The 12,896-nt window shown below is 40.7% G+C and overlaps 1 protein-coding gene across 1 annotated transcript in view; it reads left to right on the forward strand.

The window, feature by feature from the left end:
• The window catches only part of RNF38 (ring finger protein 38), an 84,763-nt gene that overhangs the window by 42,023 nt on the left and 29,844 nt on the right, over nucleotides 1-12,896 (forward strand). The window contains exon 2 of the mRNA XM_080986832.1: nucleotides 9,815-9,885. Coding sequence (XP_080842958.1) covers nucleotides 9,815-9,885 — 71 coding nt within the window. The remainder of the gene's footprint in view (nucleotides 1-9,814; nucleotides 9,886-12,896) is intronic.

Here is a 12,896-nt window from a genome sequence, read left to right on the forward strand (position 1 = left end):
AGAATCCTGCTTGATTTTGTTCATATACACTTCTGTTTTAAGGTGCAAGTCACCTTGTGAGTTTCACCTACTTGAAGTCTGTTGTGAAGAATTCTGCCATCTGTATTTAAATATTCTGCAATTGTCATGAACAAGCACTTGGAAAATTGATAGGTGTTCAGTAATGGTGTTGTATACCTGAAGGAGCGTCTCCACCCCCATTGTTCAGCCTGAACACTGTGGTCCCATTCTGGGGGGTCTTCTGGCAGTTCCCTCACTGTGAAAAGTGCAGTTACAGGGAACCAGGCAGAGGGCCTTCTTGGTCATGGTGTAATCCCTGTGGAACACCCTCCCATCAGATGTCAAGGAAATAAACATCTATCTGACTTTTAGAAGGTATTATAAGACAGCCCTGTACAGGGAGGTTTTTAATGTTTGATGTCTCAGTGTATTTTTATATTATGCTTGAAACTGCCCAGAGTGGCTGTGATATAAGTAATAAATTAATAACTAACAAGATGATGATGATGATAGAATCTTCAGGTTGGCCACAAGTCATTGAGGATGGCAAACTATTTTTTGTTGTAGGCTACCACATTTCTGTGCTAAAAGCAAAAAAACTGAAGCAAAAACCCATCAAGCATGTGCACAAAAATAAGGGGTCTTGCCGGGGGTGTGTGTGCTTTTTGTGCTGCTGAATATATAATTTACACTTACATGACTAATACTTAAAAACTGATTTGTGAGAATACTTGTCATAACCTAAGATTTTAGTCAAAATATTGTGGGCAAAATGAATAAAACATTTTGGGGAATCAGAAGTGCAGGATTAAGGGAGAAAATTCATCTAACCTTATATATATTCACGTTATGAGAAGTAAAGATGCATTCAGCTACATGGGCTGCTGTGCAGACTGACATGAGCTAGTATGTTACAACTAATGGGCTTCTTATATTCATGCATTGTTAATGTTACGCTCAGACATGTGCAGCTTATACTGCAGTCTAGCATGTAAAGTTACCAGATATACTCAGTTCTGCATATAGTAACTGATTATATTGGAGGTGAGTTTGCAGGTCTCGCAACCTGTCAAGGAAAAATGGTACATGATTTTGGAAACCCATGTCTTGTTCTTAAACAATATCCTTTATTATAAGCTTAAAAATCTACACCCCTTCATTGTGGGACTTCAAATATGGCATAGAATGGTCTTGATATTGTGGAACATCTAGAGAATTGTATTAACTTTAAGGTGAAACCACACATTCTTTAAGATCTCAGGTGAACTTCCAGAAAAATTATTATGGACAACAGGAAGAGCTCGCTGCCTGGTATTTTTATTCTCTGGGGCCAATATGGCAATAATAATGCCAACTGTCTTATAATGAAAACAGCATTCAAGTAGTTGGCAGTTTCCAATTAGTTGCTCCGTTTACTGGAAAGAACAACTTTCAACAGCCTTATAGGTTTTATTTCACTTGGCAGTAATTGGAGTAGGTGAACAACAACCGGCTGGAGTTTACAATGCAGGGCTGGCAGAGCGGCAACTGATATGTGAACTGGAGAAGCAGCAAAAAGAATGTGATCAACTCTGAGAACAGCAGCAGAGGAAAGATTGCATATTCTAGTTTCAGAAGTGGTATATATCCATATTCAGACAGATTATTTAATAAGATTTCTTTCCCATCCTCAACAGAAGATCCCAGGGTGGATTACAGCAATAAAATACACAATTTTAAAAAGTTGAAACCACTGCATAGAAAATCATTCCAAATGGAACAAAACTGTATAAATTCAGCGGAAGAGGTGTGTCCCACAAAACAAAGGTGAGAAATCCATACAACAAAACTGCTTGATGCACCTTTGTAGACAGGGTTCCACAATGTAGGGGCTGCCACAGAGAAAGCCCTCACCTGGGCTGCCATTCCCTGCACTTTTGAAGGGTGGTGACACTACCAAAAGAGCCCACTCTGCTAGACCTGGGCGACATATCAATATATTGCCCAGGACAGGTATGAGAGGCAGACCGTGATGGTGGTTTCACTCAGTGGTATATCGCTAATGAAACTGCCATCACTCCTGTGTGTCTCCAGTGCCCAGCACAGCGAGGGAGAAACAAGCTTCAGCTGGCCGCTGGAGGCAGAGGGACTCAGAGCCTTGGCTGTTTCAACAACAATATACCGCTGACTGAAACCGCCATCATGGTTTGCCCCTCATGCCAGCACAGAGTGAGTGACACAGAGTGTCGCTGTTCGACAGTGGAATTTGCTGCCAAGGAGTGTGGTGGAGTCTCCTTCTTTGGAGGTCTTTAAGCAGAGGCTTGACAACCATATGTCAGGAGTGCTCTGATGGTGTTTCCTGCTTGGCAGGGGGTTGGACTTGATGGCCCTTGTGGTCTCTTCCAGCTCTATGATTCTATGAGAATCAAGATGCATCGGCCAGGCACTAATACAGCTTCTTCCTCCCTCCTTTTTTAAAAAAAACGTCTTGACTGAGGAGTGCACGGCTGCTCTTGCCTCAGCCAAGCAGATTTACAGAGCCCCTAACCCACCACTGGTTCGCACGAGCCAGGGATGGGGGCTCCGTTAAACTGTAACTGCTCCGGGCTGAAGAAGCCCCGATCCTTCTCTTGCTTGCACATGAGCAGGAGGAGGATCTGGGCTCCCTCAGCTGGGCAGCAGGAGGCTTTGCGCTCCCTGGCTGAGGTCCGCAAATAAGCCCCTGTCCCTCTGGCATGCGCACACCAGTTGGGGACCTTGCTTGGCTGGGGGGCGAGAGCCTTCGTTCTTCCCAGCTGAGAAAGCCCTGCCAGTAAAGGCGAAGGGAGCCCTGGCGACAGAACCTGTAGCAGCACTCTCTCCATCTTCGGGCAAGGGAGGGGATGAACAAGCGTCCTCTTTCTCCCAAGAGGTGGAGGCCTCCCCCTTGGGAAGCTGTTAAGTGTCCACTTCTTTTTCACTGGTATATTTTCTTGTTGAAACACCTAACACAATGTTAATAAAGGTATGGCAATTTATCGCACAGCTCTAGAAGGAATGGAAACCCCTGTCTGATAGTGGCCAACCTGATTTCTGAAGGCATGGACAACTAGAGAAAGATTGGTTGGCTTAGTCAATGGACTTGTATGGGAGAAGGCAGTTCTTCATTACCCTGTCCTAGACCTTTTAGGTCTTTGTAAACTAAAACTAGCACTCTGAAGTATTGCCAGAAGTTAATGAATATCTAAAGTGAATCTCTAGATAGGCAGGGAAAGGTTGCTATCTAAAGCCCTGGAGAGCCACTGCCAGTGCATGTGTGGACAACAGAGCTAGATAGACGAATGGTTTGACTCTGTATAAGACACTTCCCTATGTCCCTAGAGACCCTCAGTGTTTCTGCAGCTGGAGTAACATCCACATCAGTTCTAGCCTTCAGTCAGTTCTTTTTACCTTACACCAGTACTTTCCTGATTATTTCCTTGCATCATAACAATGTTCACCCATTCCTCTATTTTTACATTGCTTTCCCAGAGTCCTCTGGCCTATTTAAAGTACTTCTCCCTCCCCCATATGACGACCCTATGTCTACAGTCGAAGTAAATTTTGCCTATGAAGCCAGTTCTAGCTGTCCACATTTGGGGAGGTTTGTAGCTTGTTTTCTGAACAGGGTTGAATTGCTATTATATGGCAAGTTAGTTAGAGGTCCCCTGAGCTAATGTTATAACTGCTAGAAGGAAAGTCTGATAAAAATAATTGTCAGTTTCCTGTTCTGAACTGTGCATTCTATTGCTATGGCATATTTTGTCTGGGCCACTTGACCAGGACATTCCTTTAACAGAAGAGGCTCCTCTGTAGAGTTTATTATGACAATGTTCAAGGTAGGGAGATGATTCATGGGAGCACAGAGCATAGTTTTCTGGACTATTATTTTTTGCCATTATTAAAAGAGGCAGCTGGTTAAAATGTAAAATATGGGGCGTTATCAGATATACCTTATGAACTCCATATATAGATACTTGCATGAATGAATGCTGGAGTGGTCTGGTTCACCAGCTGAATCCCCCCTCTCCCATTCAACATAAATGTACATATAAGAAGGTGCTATTTTGTATTATTATGTTTGACTGTATTCATCTTTTCATTGTTAATTTCTCTTAAAATTAAAACTATAAATATAAAAATTGAAAATATCAAGTGGAGACAAAATTCTAAATAGTATAAACTTTTTCTGCTCACCTAAATACGGAATGGTTGTACTGCAACTTAGATGTGGCTTTCACAGATGGTGCATGACAGCTGAGTTGTGCACATGGGCAACAATACAAATCTGTTTCCTCACCCTGTGTGAATGTTTGAAAGTCAGAGCATTAAAAATACATTTTGATCGGTATAAGTGTACTGCAGGGGAGTTCTGTTTGTTAAATAGGAATCACCCATCGGAAGGTAGTTTCCCAAGTATTTTGTGGTATGAAATTGGGGTGGGGGTCTGCTGTTGACAAGATAATGTCAAAAATTCCACTGAGGATATGTAAGCTTTGATCATGTCTAATTTAGCTCTCTCTAGTTCAGCCTTCAGTTTCTCCTCTTCCCCCCACCCCTGGCAGCCACGCACACACACCTACATGCATAACTTTGCTTATGCTGTTCTAAAATCCCCATTCTCCTGTAGGGGAGAAATGTGATCCTGCGTGGGTTGTCACCGCCCATCTCTCCACTGGTTAGAAAGTATTTCTGTACCGTCATCATAACATATCAGTGTTGTGTACAACATAAAGACATAAAATACCATTAAAAACAAGACAAATAATAATTTAAGTGATTAAACTACTGGGTAATCAAAAATTTATACACCTACTGTTATAAGAACAGGCTTCAAGAGACAACTGAAAGTCAAAAGTAAGAGTGCCTGCTGAATCTCTTTTTGGAAGAATGTTCCACAGCAAATTTTATCCATATTGGATATAACTGGGGGGAAACTGCTCATTTTGCTACACCCAAATCCCTCCCTCCTTTCTTCAAAATGCCTGCAACGGGGTGCTTTGAAGTAGCAAAGGGGGACTACTGCAGACACACTCTCCCTCAAACTTAATTGCCTCTCCCCTCCTTTATCTCTGCCAGAATTCTGACTCTGTTTCAAGCCACTAAAGTGAATATATCACTAATGTGAATATATGTGAACAGACAATAAAATAAATAAGACTTTTGGAGTGCATTGAAATAAAAGCAACTGTTTTGTAGCACCTCACAGGTTTATGTGTCATAAGCTTTTGTATACCCAGAGTCCATTTCATCGCAGACCTAAATTGGTAAAACGTCTGATGTAATTTGTCAACACGAGACAACTCTCTTCCTCTTTTCACCTGACTTGTTCATAAATATTTGTCCTGTCTGGCTTTGTTTCATGAACCAAATTCAAAGGAGGAGGAGCGATCGGACAAATCAGAGCATTTTTTTTAAGTTTTCCCATTTGGGTTTTTTGTTTTGTTTTGTTTTGTTTTTTGCTTTGGGGGGGGGTCAAAATTCCATGGTTGGGAATCAGTTAGAAATAGGAAATTGTCAACTTGTTATGTGAACGCTTGCCTAACAGATAATTTCCAGGGAAAGCATTGTTTTGGTAAGGCAGACCTGCATGTACTGACCTAGATGGTCCATTGGTCAGACTCACCATAAAACAGCTTTCTATGTAAGTCTTCAGAGCAGAGCTAACAAAGAGAATCTGGCTACAAAATAAGTATCAAATGTGACAAGGAACTTGCTTAATCATAAGGGGAAAGTGGAAGGCACCACCCCAAACTGTGGAATGCCCTCCAGGAACCACTGGGGAACTAGTTTCCTGTAGCCTGAATGTGAAAAATGTTAAGCATTCTGAATGGAAAGCTGTAACATTAACTTATAAATAAGGTGGAACCACACTCCTTGAAAGACAGCAGTCAGGATCTAGAGAACATTGAAAGTGGCTTTCTGCATTCAAGGGGGCTTTGGACATTTGTTTCTCAAACTGCAGCCCTCCTTGTTGCACATCAAGCTTTGTTCCTAATATTGAGGGTACTTGCAAAAGCAGCTTGTGATACAGCATGATGGGAATAAGCTGTTTGAAGAAAAACAAGGCCAAAATCCCACTGGGCATGTGCAAGCTCGTGGGCTTGCCAGAAGCAGCTTGTTGTGTCCCCGTATATTTTGTGCAGCCATGACGAGAACTGTGCTCCAGTAGCTGTGGTAAAGCCAGCTAGTTTGCTAGCGAGGTGGCTCAGGCTTCAAATGATGTGAACTGGCTGTAGTCCATGAACAAACAACATCCAGAGGCCAAGTACTGGGTAGGGCTGGACATGTTTTTACTGAATGCAGAATAGTGGCTTCATAACAGAACACTGTTTTTCCATACTTCGTGCTGATCAGGGAGGAAAAGGGGGGGGGGAGAGCAGTGATGTGGGGAAGGGAAGGGAAGGGAACTCCAAACCAAAAGAATTTCTGTGGCATAATGCGACTAGTAGCAATTGCTGCTGGACGTTCTACAAGCTATTTTTTCAGCTTCATGGGCTAGCAGTGGCATTTCAAGTGTATGGGTGGAGGAAAGCATGAAGGGCTCTTTTAAAGCATCACGTTTCTTTTCCTCTTCAACAGTTAGGTTGAAATAGTTTTTTTAAAATACTTGAAATTAAATGCAGTTGAAGAAAACAAAAATGCACACCAAGTGAAAGCCATGCTTTGAGAGAGAGACTGCTCAACTGGAAAACTCATGGCAGTGTACATAATAAAATGATTAATACAGTGGTACCTCAGGTTACATACGATTCAGGTTACACACTCCACTAACCCAGAAATAGTGCTTCAGGTTAAGAACTTTGCTTCAGGATAAGAACAGAAATCGGGCTCTGGTGGTGCGGTGGCAGCAGGAGGCCCCATTAGCTAAAGTGGTGCTTCAGGTTAAGAACAGTTTCAGGTTAAGAACAGACCTCCGGAACGAATTAAGTACTTAACCTGAGGTACCACTGTACGTAAAATCATCAAAGCTGTTCACAAGTATACATAAATTAACTATCAACAAAATATGGATAAAATCAGAAGATCTTTTAAAAACAAATATGGATAACTAATTATATGTCTGGGGAGGTTTCTGAAATACATAAGGAGGTTTTCAGCAGGGATCTAAAACAATATAGTGAAGGTGCCTATATAGGAAGTGTCTGTAAAACAGACATTATTTTAGGTTTTGGGAGGAAGGATACTGTACTTACTTGGAAGAATGTTCTGGTAAAATCTGTTTAGCAGTCTGTATAATTTTCAGTGTGCTGGGAGTGTAAGCTTTCATGTTACGGGGAAATTCTTGTCAGGCATAAGTATTCAAAGCAAGAAGAGTGGCTTATAGCATCTAGATTTAAACATTTTGATACAATTTGAAAGCTTATGACATTAGGTGGTCCAGGAAAAGACCACGTCATTTACACTATGGTTTTGGGGGAACCAGCATGGACACAAAACTTTGGTCTCTAAGAAGTAGATTGTTACAAATCTAGTGTTAAGGATATGACAATCTAAATACTTTGTTTTAAATAATACCTTGGCAACAGATTCAGTTCAAAGAAGCCATATCAATGACCGACTGGCTATGTTATACCCACACCTCTTAATATTTATGCAGTTGTCCTCATGTTGATGGCTTTGGGGTTTGCTGTTCTGTAGTTGAGTGTGTGTGTGTGTGTGTGTGTGTGTGTGTCTTCATCTTCAAGGGATGAACATACACATGCAGTTCAGAACTGGTCTAACTTCTCCAATAGGTTTTTATATGTACAGATTGCCACAGAGAAGAAAGTGTGCTTCAGTATTAAAGTTCTATGTTTAGTATTATAATAAAATTGCCTATCCTTCTAGTTACTATTCTCCCACACATTTGTAATCTCTGTTAAGAGCTGGAAGGGATAATCTGTGAAAGGCCCCTTGCCCTCTTCTTCTTTCTGCACCACCCCTTCTATCTTCCTTAGAGGAGGAACAGAGATCTGAATTTATAAGCTAGCATAGGGCCTCTGAAATTAGGCCAAGGACTGCACGAAATCATATTTAGGGTCACATGCCCACCCCCATCTATAGGACTGCTCTAAAAGTTGGCAATATGCTTCTTCCTTTTTGCATAAGATCAGCCCAAGGCAAGTGGCAATAAGATCTAATGAAAACACATCGTATGCTGGAAGGCTATAATAGACAGTTATGTACATCTTGTGTGTTACACAGGTCAGGTTAGATATTTAACTGAAAAAAGGTTGCTCACCTTTGCTGTTGATGTCTACTCAGATGTAAGCCCCACTGAGATCTATAGTACTTACTATCGGGGGGTGGTGGTGGTGATTTTATCCTGTAGTAGGGTTTTTTGTGTGTAAATAACTTTAATTTTAAAGAGAAAATACAGTATCAAAACACCATGCTTTTTACATGCACAAAATATTGTTTTGAAAAGAGTACAGAATAAGAAAGAAAATAAAAGAAAGAATTGTTAAAACAGAAAAACCAAAGGGTACTGATAAAAGGCATATTATGCAATTCTTGAAGAGTAAAGCATTCTACATTACCTTTATGTATTGCTTGCTATAAGGGGAGAGGAAAGTGGAGACAGTATCCTGTAGGATTTTATATTTAGTCATTTCAGAAAGTATACATTGTATTTTTAAGCAGCACAAGTTTACCAATACTGTTAAGTGCATATATACACATAGAATAGGGACGCGGGTAGCGCTGTGGGTTAAACCACAGAGCCTAGGGCTTGCCGATCAGAAGGTCGGCAGTTTGAATCCCTGCGATGGGGTGAGCTCCCGTTGCTCAGTCCCTGCTCCTGCCAACCTAGCAGTTTGAAAGGACGTCAAGGTGCAAATAGATAAATAGGTACCGCTCCAGCGGGAAGGTAAACGGCATTTCCGTGCGCTGCTCTGGTTCGCCAGAAGCGGCTTAGTCATGCTGGCCACATGACCTGGAAGCTGTACACCGGCTCCCTCGGCCAATAAATCGAGATGAGCGCCGCAACCCCAGAGTCAGTCACGACTGGACCTAATGGTCAGGGGTCCCTTTACCTTTACCTTACACATAGAATAAAAGCATACATTAAAATCAATGAAGGTATTTTGTTTTGCCTTGCCATCCAAGCTGCTTTAGGGTCTGTTTAAAAAGTAAATGAGCCTTTTCCCACCACTGCATATATACGTGTATCTTAATGTATTGGCACCCCTCCCCCCCCCCCCGTTTTATTACACAAACACCTTAGAAAGTGACAAAGGAAACAGGAGAATAGACTTTTATCAAAAAGCTGAGGGGAGAATAAATGGCAGAGGTTCTGTGCTCTTTGGCTCACTCTGGCTTAAGTAGTTACATTGAAATTGTCAATTGGAAATGAAATTGGCCACTGTTAAATTTATAGCAGTTTGAGAAACTCACGAGAGGCATGACACTTGGTTATTTATTTTCTAACATTTGTACTATATCTTCTAAGAAGCCCATATTTGATGCTTTAGTCTGGCAACAACTCCGTGAAGGTAGACTGATGCAAGGAGGCAATGGTAACTTTTCCTTAAGTCCTCTCCGTTGAGCCTTAAAAGCTGAGCAGATTCTCTGAACTAGGTTACCCCGCATCTCAGAACTTAGTTCTGCAATCATTGCACAAATGTCTCCCTTAACTTGTGCTTGTGTATTCTTGGAATACAAATATTAGGTCAATGAACAAGTGCACATTGTTAATCTGGAGAAAATGTTTTGGCAGTTCATGAAGAAATGTCTTCCTCCTGTCCTAGAATCACAAAGACAGAAGCCATGATAGCTAGATTTGAGTATACGGTCTGTGTTTTCAAATGCATTTTTTTCCTTTCTTTACTTGCAGGTGGTGTTGGTGCTTCCTTCCAGTGCCAGTTAATCCATCAAGACCACATCTGTACTGATGACAGTGACAAGGTAACTGAATTAAATGAGTTTCCTTCAGGTATTAAAAGTGTCAATTTTATGCAATTGAAAGTCTTGTTTAGCTGAAGTTTTATAGCAAAACTGCTTATTTGTCTCAAGAGGATGTTGCTCTTTATTAAAAAGGTGTACTTTTATGTCAGTTGTTTTGATTTTTCTATTGACACCACCCCCATGCGACGATGGGTGATAACTTGTACACAGAGAATTTCTTTTCTTCCTCTCGCAAAGTACAGCTTCTCTCTTTTGGTTACTTTTGCCTTGCAAAGTATGAAGGAGTGTTGTGTGTGGGAATTTTCGGTTTCTGTTATAAATATCCCTTTGATTCAGAAAAGGTTTGGGTCTCCTTTCCTTCACTCCCAAAACTCACTTTGGGCCCACCTCAAACACTGAGATCACATGTTTATGTGGTTGCAATGCAGCGTCGTGGGTAAAATGTGATAAGTTGTTTGTGTAAGTTGCTTCCTATTATGTAGATTTTAACTATACTGATGCTACTCTTCAAATATGGCAAATGTGTGGTTAGCATAAACTGTTGATGCGGAGCTCTTTTCAGATTATAAATTAATGCACACTTCTCAGATTATAGGACTAATTTCCTTGGCTTCCTGAGCTTCACAGAAAGGAGAAAACAACTACAAACTATTGAATAAGTCAGTCACAGGAGAAAATTGTATGCCTTTATAAGCTCATTGCAACTTGGAAGCAGTAGAGAGGATAAACTGCATAGGTGTCTCCCTTTCCACACCCCATGCCCTGGACCTAGAATGAGAAGGTTCTCTCACCAGCTCTTCTGGCTACTTCAGGCTATGACAGATGAAATGGTCTTGTTTTTAGTCACCTTGGATTATATGTACAGCAAATTCTGAAGTTGAGAAGCTTCTCACTTAGAGCTGCAAATATTATTCTGTGCGTCTCTTCCACTCAACCTTTCAAGGGAGAGGGGAAATGTACTTGCTTCTGAGCTAAGGACTTTAAGAGGATGTGGTAGCTACCTTCCCCCACTGCTTGCCATTCAAGTTCTTCTGATGGATAGGGAAGGTGACAGTTCTCTCAGATTGGAGCAGGGGTAGAGGTTCCAGAAGCTATGAAATCACTTCGGGGGGGAAATTGAGTACTGTGGGTCCAAGGAATCTCATGACAGAACTGAAAGAGGGTTCAGATCTTAGCTTAGTGATGAATAGGGTGACTTTGCAGGGAGGGATTGCTTTCTCTGCTTTAGTTGCCCAGTTGTAAAATGAGGAAAATAGTGCATAAAGCTGGCTGTGGGGAGAGAGAGATGCATGGAAAGCACACCTGAATAATCACATGCAATATAAGTACTTAAAAGAAATTACTATTTGAGAAGTGATGCTTTTGAGTTTGTACTTTTTGTGCCTTGTTTTTAAATATGCTAATATGCATTATTTCACCTTTTCCTTTTTTAAAATTTCATCTTTGGTTTTAAGAGCAGTTGAAGTAGCATTTGTCCTCCATTAGCGATGGTGGCATTTTGTTGTCTTTAGGGAGGGTGCTCAATATAGTTGTTCTTACATCACATTTTGTGTGGAAACTGGCCACTGTTAGACTAGGTTTTAGAAAGAAGAATGAATAGGAGGTACAAGTCCTGGTCATCTATTTATAAATGCTTTTTCATATCAGTATGGAATTCATTTGTTGTAAACCAGGGTCTAGAATGTAAAACACATGGCAAAAGAGTTTTGAATAACATCAGTCCTCATATTTCCACTTAAATTGATTGATTTTTCTTTCACTTGGACACTGGTGGTGGTGGTGGTGTGTGTGTGCATAGACATTCACTGCTGATTCCATAGGAAAGATATGTGATTGCACCCACCCATGTGGTTTGGTCATGAGATAGTCACCCAGCTGCTAATGGATAAATAGATCTCTTATTGTTAGGAAGACATATAGATATGATCTGAGAACAACAAAAAGCGAGTTAGGCTTTTAATGTGTGGCCTTAAGAGAATATATGTCTGAAGCATTACTGATACTCCTCAGAATCTTTTAAGAGTACCACTGATTCTTCAAGACTTTGTGCATGTTTTCTAGCTGAAATCTGCTTGGGCTTTAGGAGCCAGTATATCTGAACTTGTCTGCTGTAGTAAAAAAAGAGGTTTGAAAAACTGCTGCTTTAAGTGCATCAAGCAAAACAGGTGACAGAAAAACTTCACTTCTGAGTATTGCCTTCAGTTTCTTAGTGTGATCGTGACTTCACATGTAACATTTTTAATGTGCTATTTTAAGCGTTTTCCAGTTTGCAGCTCCCTTCTCACTTATTTTGACTAACCTTTGTTTTAAATCCAGTCATTAGTTATTTTCTATTTGTGGCATCAACAGCACAAACTTTCCTGCAGAGTGTTTTCACTGAAAATAGTGTCTAAAGCTGAAGTGTGCCCACCCCGCATCTTATCACTGATTCTCTTTGATTTGTGCTTCACTTCCTGGATTCTCCACAGGAAAGTGTGTTTCCTGTTAAAGAGCCGCTTACCTATCAGTTTATTTAATTAGAATTTACCATATTTCAACATCTTGCAGCTCACTAGCAACATCCCTTCAGTCGCCTTACCCATGCAAATTGTTATGTACTGACAGGTATTATGCTAGATAAACTAGAGTTGATTAAAGGCAATGGGTTTAGGGCTGCTCTGGAACACAGGGGGAAAAGATGGTGATGGTGATTTTAGACTAGTGGATTTATAAAGTTAGGTGAATTTATCTGAATATATTTTTAGATTTGGAAAGCTCTGCAACATATTCTACAGATCATACAGAGGCAGAGCCTAGAAAGGCACAAATATAACTGCATTTTAAAGGCAATTCAATAACATTAGAATCTGATTTATCCTGCTTTCTTCTTCCCATTACTGTGCTAGATAACTGCTCTGCAGAATGTTCTTATTCCTGGGAAGTAAAAAAACAACAACATAAAATATTCCTTCTTTTTAGTTTCTCTTCATTTTTTCCTTATTTTGTGGTGTCTACCAACTTTGCCCTTTAAT

Source organism: Podarcis pityusensis (assembly GCF_964106645.2).
Source record: "Podarcis pityusensis genome assembly, chromosome: 17".
NCBI lineage: Eukaryota > Metazoa > Chordata > Lepidosauria > Squamata > Lacertidae > Podarcis > Podarcis pityusensis.